Genomic DNA, 6,728 nt, shown 5'->3' with positions numbered 1-6,728 from the left:
AGAAAAGGGGAAAAATATTTTCGGACTGAAAATACGCTTTTGGAGTAGAGCATGGTTTTTGGAAAAATTTGGGAAGAGGGGGGCTATTAAATTAAAAGGGGAAAGAGACTGTTTAATGAAAAACTTCTTTAGAAGAGTTAGAAATCTTACAATTACCAGACGAGGAAAGCAGTGGTGAAAGTTAAAGGGCATCAAAAAAAGGGTGCCCTCGGGAGGTGAAAGGGAAAAAATTTTAGCTGATTTAGAAGTTAAAAATGCAACTGAATCAGAGACAGAAAAACTAATAATAGTATTAACCCCCATGGGGAAAAATTTGCAAAAAGTCCCGAAAATTCAGGGGGAAAAAGAAGAGGAAGAACTCCTTAAAATAGAACCCAAAGGGAAAGATAAAAAAAGGGAAGTGGAGATTAGCAGTTTGGGGGCAAATGTTGAATAAACTTTAGCCAATAAAATCTAGAAGGCATGAATGGAACAACACATTGGGGTGCACAAGTCCCTAAGTGATCAATTCCTAAGGGAATGGGGCTGCAGGGGGAATTTTTCAAAATAGCAAAGGGCATCTGAACAATGTTGTATGTCAACAAGTCAATAAGAAAATCATGGGGAAAAACACCCAGGGGAGGGGAAAATACCCTTATGGCCCTTCCAAAACATCCAAGTAACTTTACTGAACTTCCCCAGGTACAACAGTGGGAAAAATTTTGGGCCCGTTTATATAGAAGAGGTGATCATTGGGTAAGGTGGTACCCACTGTGAAAGCCAAGCCAATGTTTTTGAGTAAAACACTTCTAGAATCAATCCCCTTCCCCAATATGGGGTGGGAAACAGGGTTGATTCAACTGGAGAACCATTTCACAATTTAAGATATTGCAAAAAATTGTTCAGGGCCCCGGGAGTAAAATGGGAATAACAAAAACCCCTGGCATCCACAAGTACTGCTTTAGGGTTAGAGAATGAATCAAACTCTTAAAAGAACTCTTTGTTAAAACTAATTTAAAATTGGGAAAACCAAAAAGTCATGAATAAAAATCTCCCCTTTTGGGCCCTTTTTAAGAATTTGAACCCAAACCCCCGTCAGATCTGGGGGGGTCACCCTATAAATGATGTTTGGGGTTTCCCTTTCCCGACCTCACCCCAGAAGGTTGGGCCCCCTGTGAGGGAAGGGAAGCCAATGCCAAGAAAAAAAGTTTTTGTCTATAGCACAAACCTTAGAAGGGGTAAACATTTAAAGGGGGAATTCCCTTCAAACTACCACCCTGAATTTCAGAATCCATAATATTATCCCTGGGGATTGGGTGATGATTAAGCCATGGAGAAATCAGCCTCTAACTCCACAGTGGGAAGGTCCCTTTCATGTACTGCTCACCACTGAATCGGCCGTGTGAACTGCAGAGCGGGGATGGACTCATGGCAACAGAGTCAAAGGCCCAGTAGAAGAACCCAAAGAGTGGACTGTAACATCAGGCTGGGTGAAACAAGATTGACTCTCAAGCAGAGACTGAGAGACAACCAGAAAAACACCAAGACGCCCAAAAAGTGGAGTCAAGCTTCCACGAACCAGCTCAAGAACTGTATTCCTGTTTTCATGGGTGAGAAATACCAGCATCTTTTGAGGGGAAGTACACAAGGGACTGTAAAAAGTAATGGGACAACTTCTTCTAGAAAATAAGACAAAAGGAGGAGGGCAAGACCAGGTTGGCCTCTTTGTTTGCTACCAAGAAAGCTCCATAGCCCTGCTGCGGGCAGCAACCCCATAGGCATGGTAAGGTAGGGACAAAAGGCCATACCAGACCTCTATCATTTCTCAGTTGTCTTTTAATTTAACAGGGACTGGAGGGCAGAACAAAGTTGGCCTCTGTACTCACCCCTAGGATACACCGACTATGGGTAGCAGCCACATAGGCATGGTAGGTGGGAGTCAAAGCCATACTGGACCTCTGTGATGCCCTTTTGTCCATTCCAAATAAGTGTGTCTAAGGAAAACCTGAGACTTTTTCTCCTGTTCCCACTGTCCTTGCCCACATCAACAAATGCTGGTATGACCCATTCAAGAGAAAGAAAGTTTTTACTTATTTGTTCAAGCAAAATGACTTATAGAAAAAGAAAAGGGTGTTTGTTATTGATGAGTAACCTTATGGTTGACTCTCACAATTAAGGGGTGAATATTAAGTATATGTCAAGAGACATTTTGTAGATGTATAGTTATCCTTCCCCTTCCCTTGCATTGTTATCACAGCACAGCCTCAGCAGTTGGGGCATTTGGGAGGGTTGGCTTGTTACTATGGCAGCACCTGACCTCCAATCAAGGTGTAAGACAGTGATCTCCACCACTGGACAGTGACGGAGTCGATTGACAAGACTTTGGGAGGGGCTAGAGGTTTAAAAGACAGAACATCCATTTTGTAGATGAGCACATGTTGACTATATCCTTTGCTCCTGGTGCTGTATTCTTTTCTTTATTCAGTCTTCTGTGATATTTTGATAAGGTCTTAATGAAGCATTTAAATTTTTGAAAGTAAAAATAGTTTCTCACATGGGGTTGAAGAATGTGATGCAAGGTTGTCCACACTGGGTCAGCTCTCAAGACACAACTTCACTGACTTGGCCAGACCTCCTTAGGAGAGACCCTGGATCAATATCAATCACAGAATACTGCAATCACCTCTTGTATAATAAGAACAGCAATAAAAGACACACTTTAGGATAGGAATACATATTTCTTAGAAGCTCTTTGAAATATTTCTTCATAACTGCAAAAGGAAATCTTTCTGCAAAGCTGCAATAGAGCATAGGAAAATTAAGGCAGATTGATGGTTTGTCAGAACATGTGCGATCCTAAAGAGCCCTGAGGTGCATTTGGAGCTGAGCCCAGGAACCTCAGGGCCTGAGAGGAGATTGCATAAACATTTCCAGGAGTCACAGTCAGAGGAAACACCCAAAGTGTCACAAAGCATGAATGGGTCTTGCTGAGGTCCATCCCCAACAAAGGCTCCTCATGGACTGCTTCAATGAGAGAATTGATGGCCAGGATGTCACAAAAACCTCTCAGAGATTCAGAGTGTAGAAAGGAAAATCAAAAGTACCTTAAAAACCTTGAGTATCTCAAAGTAATAATGAGCCCCACTAAGTGTCAGTACTAAGCTCTCAAGGGACTTGTTAAAGCAGATAATTAGGGCCATGATTACAAAAACCTCTCATAGAGTCTATATCAAAAGGGCAACACCAAATACCTTAAAATATCTGAAGTACCTTGAAGCATTAATGGCCCACTGGGTGTCATTACTGATAAAGGCTCTCAAGGGACTAATTAAAGCAGATTATTAGAGGCTGTGACTGCACAATCTTTCTCATAGAGTATGTATCAGAAGGGAATCACCAAATACCTTAAAATAACTGAAGTATCTGGAAGCATTAATGAGTCCCAATGAATGCTGCAAGAGATAGAGAATCTCAAGGGACTAATTACAGCAGATAATTGGAGGCCATGATTGCACAAACCTCTCAGAGACTCCAAGGCAAAAGCCAAACCCAAAGTCCTTTGAAAAACCTGCAGTCCCTGCAGGGAGCATTCAGAGGCCCAGGGCCATTGTTGAGCAAGGCTCCCCAGGGACTCCTTCCAGCAGATCCTTGAGGCCACTGGGATGTGGGCTAGGGGGGGATGCTGAGGGCAGGACAGGGGGCTGGCAGTGCCCAGCCTGGCTGGGGCTGTGCCAGGAGGCCACAGGGCCTCAGGACAAGGTGTCTCCTCACAGCCCTTGGTGGCACAGACCCTGCTGTGCCCCAGGGCACCAAGACTTGGCTTCTCTTTGTCCCCACATTTCAGCACTGCCTGCAAGTCTCTGCTCTGCCTGGAGCCTGGGGACACTTGCTCAGTCGTTTCCCTCAGTGGGATCCATTAAAAGTCCAAGAAACTTTGGAGTTGGATTGTGACTTGGAGTTCTGGAGAGGTTTCTTCAGCTCCCTCTCAGGGACTGATGTTCAGGGCCTGAGCACAAAGCCCCAGAGGCTCATTAAAGTCATGGTGCTGTGTCTGTGCTGCTGAGCTGGGCTGGGCTCCTGGCACAGAGGCAGCTCCTGGTAACCAAGAAAAGCTTCAAAAGCACATTTCTCTTGATGAGCAGCTCTTCTGCCAGCCCAGCAGGGCTGGGGCACTGCCTGCAGCCACCCCGGGCACAGCACAGAGGCACAGAGAGCTTCAATCAGTCAGGGCTGGGAATGTGCTGAGAAGTGCCTGGGGCACAATCACTGCCAGCCCTTGGCACAGGAACCTCTGGCTGCAGGACAATGCAGCTGCAGCTCCTGGAGCCATCTCCTCAAGCTGGAACATCCCAATGCCTACAGACCCTGTGAGTACATTCTCTGATTGTCTCTTGTGCAGAGCAGCCAGGGGTGCCCAGGGCTGTCCTGCAGAGCAGGGTCCTGCAGCCCAGGGTGCTGTGCTGGGGCAGGGACTCTGCTGCCTGCCAGGGACAGCTCTCAGCCAGCCCTGGCAGCTGCTCCCAGCGCTGGGGGACAAGATCTGGGTGGGAGGAGACAGCTGGTAAGGCTTGGAAGTGTTCCCCTTTTATGGGGAGGATGCTGCATTGTTCAGGACTGCTCCCAGCATGGCATTTAACTGCAGAACATTTCCAAAGAGATCATACAGGAAGCAGAGCAAGGCAGGGGTTGCATAAAAGGGGAAAACCTGCTTTTTGAATCTACTGCTCTGGGTTGCCTGGATGGGAAACTGCCCATAGATATTCACCTCTCAGTTCAGGCTGAGAAAAATAAATAAAAAAAATTTCTTAGATCTGAATAAACTGGGCAGTTACAGAGATCAACAGAGGGCCCCTCACAGGTGGCATCAGTGTCGCTTTTCCACACTCCTCAGGTGTTGCCATCAGAGCCTGCAGAGCCAGAGCTGCCCCTGGGCAGTGCCTGAGCTGGGAGGGGTCTTCAGAGCAGAGCTGAGCCCCCAGGGCTGGGTTGGGCTCTGGCAGCACTGGCAGGGCCTAGCCCTGGGCACAGGGAAGCAGCTGCTGGCAGGGACAGCTCCAGGCAGCAGAGCCCTGGGAAGGCAGTGGGGGAAAAAAGCCCCCAGGCTGTGCTGAGATATTTAAAGTCCTCTCCAAACCCAACTATTCCATGATTACTTTGCTTACAGATTCCCATGCCAAGATAATGCAAATGTCCAACAGCAGCTCCATCAGGCACTTCCTCCTGCTGGCATTGGCAGACACGCGGCAGCTGCAGCTCCTGCACTTCTGCCTCTTGCTGGGCATCTCCCTGGCTGCCCTCCTGGGCAACGGCCTCATCATCAGCGCCGTAGCCTGCGGCCACCACCTGCACACGCCCATGTTCTTCTTCCTGCTCAACCTGGCACTCACTGACCTGGGCTCCATCTGCACCACTGTCCCCAAAGCCATGCACAATTCCCTCTGGGACACCAGGACCATCTCCTACACAGGATGTGCCACACAACTCTTTCTGATTTACTTCTCCCTTGGATCACAGTTTTATCTCCTGACCATCATGTGCTACGACCGCTACGTGTCCATCTGCAAACCCCTGCACTATGGGAACCTCCTGGGCAGCAGAGCTTGTGCCCACATGGCAGCAGCTGCCTGGGCCAGTGCCTTTCTCACTGCTCTCGTGCACACAGCCAATACATTTTCCCTGCCCCTGTGTTATGGCAATGCCCTGGGCCAATTCTTCTGTGAAATCCCACAGGTCCTCAAGCTCTCCTGCTCACACTCCAGCCTCAGGGAACTGGGGCTCATTGCTGTTAGTTCTTGTTTAGCATTGTGTTGTTTTGTGTTCATTGTTTTCTCCTATGTGCAGATCTTCAGGGCTGTGCTGAGGATCCCTTCTGAGCAGGGACGGCACAAAGCCTTTTCTACCTGCCTCCCTCACCTGGCTGTGGTCTCTCTGTTCCTCAGCACTGTTATCTTTGCTCACCTGAAGCCCCCCTCCATCTCCTCCCCATCCCTGGATCTGACTCTGTCAGTTCTGTACTCGGTGGTGCCTCCAGCCCTGAACCCCGTCATCTACAGCCTGAGGAACCAGGAGCTCAAGGCTGCAGTGTGGACAATGATGACTGGATGCTTTCAGAAACATTAAACTGCTGGCCAATTTCTACAAAAAACTTGCAATAAAAGTCATCTTTGATACTTCTTGTTGGTTTCATTTTGGAGGTTCTTTTCTTTTGCAATACATTTATTAAACTTGTCCATGAAAAAATGTCATTTTTGTGCTATTATTAATTTAGTTTCTCTCCACCTTCCCTTGGGCACAGACTGCATTAATGAGGGGCTGTGCTCTCAGTGGCTTAAAAGGAACTAAGACATCTCCCAGCAGAGTTTTCTGCAGAGATGCCCTCTTGTTGCCTTCTCTGGAGCTGCAGCAGCAATGTCTGTGTGCAGAGCTGGGCAGATCAGTGCTGGCCCAGCAGCTCTGCCCAGAAGCAGCAGCACTTGGTGTTGCCAGTACTGCTGCCGTGGCCCTGCCCCGCTGCCCTGGTGGCCCTGGTGTTGCTGCAGGACCTGAGTGCTCTCGGGGCCGGGCACAGCCCTGGGGGTGGCAGTGCCGGGGCTGCAGCAGGGACAGGCCATTGGCACTGCTGGGGCAGCACTGATGCCTCAGGCCAGGCCCTGGGGGCTCCAGGCTCCTTGCCCAGGCTCTCTCAAGAACACACTCAGGCCAGTGCTCAGCACAGAAAAGCCCCGTGAGCAGCCCCAGGCTGGCCGTGG

General features: G+C 48.5%; 1 protein-coding gene across 1 annotated transcript; it reads left to right on the top strand.

Annotated features, from left to right (window-relative positions):
• The first annotated feature begins 5,166 nt into the window (after positions 1-5,166).
• On the top strand, positions 5,167-6,099 carry LOC135441757 (olfactory receptor 14A16-like). Its single transcript, XM_064701301.1, has one exon. It carries the CDS (start codon positions 5,167-5,169, stop codon positions 6,097-6,099), a length of 933 nt encoding a protein of 310 aa, XP_064557371.1.
• Positions 6,100-6,728: the final 629 nt, after the last annotated feature.

Source organism: Zonotrichia leucophrys, unplaced genomic scaffold (assembly GCF_028769735.1).
Source record: "Zonotrichia leucophrys gambelii isolate GWCS_2022_RI unplaced genomic scaffold, RI_Zleu_2.0 Scaffold_481_38649, whole genome shotgun sequence".
Lineage (NCBI taxonomy): Eukaryota > Metazoa > Chordata > Aves > Passeriformes > Passerellidae > Zonotrichia > Zonotrichia leucophrys.
Note: the sequence above shows the minus strand (reverse complement) of the source record. Positions and strands in the feature narration are given on the sequence as shown.

Excerpts from the sequence above, each read along its gene's own strand:
- LOC135441757 (XM_064701301.1), top strand. The coding sequence starts at position 5,167 with ATGTCCAACAGCAGCTCCATCAGGCACTTCCTCCTGCTGGCATTGGCA.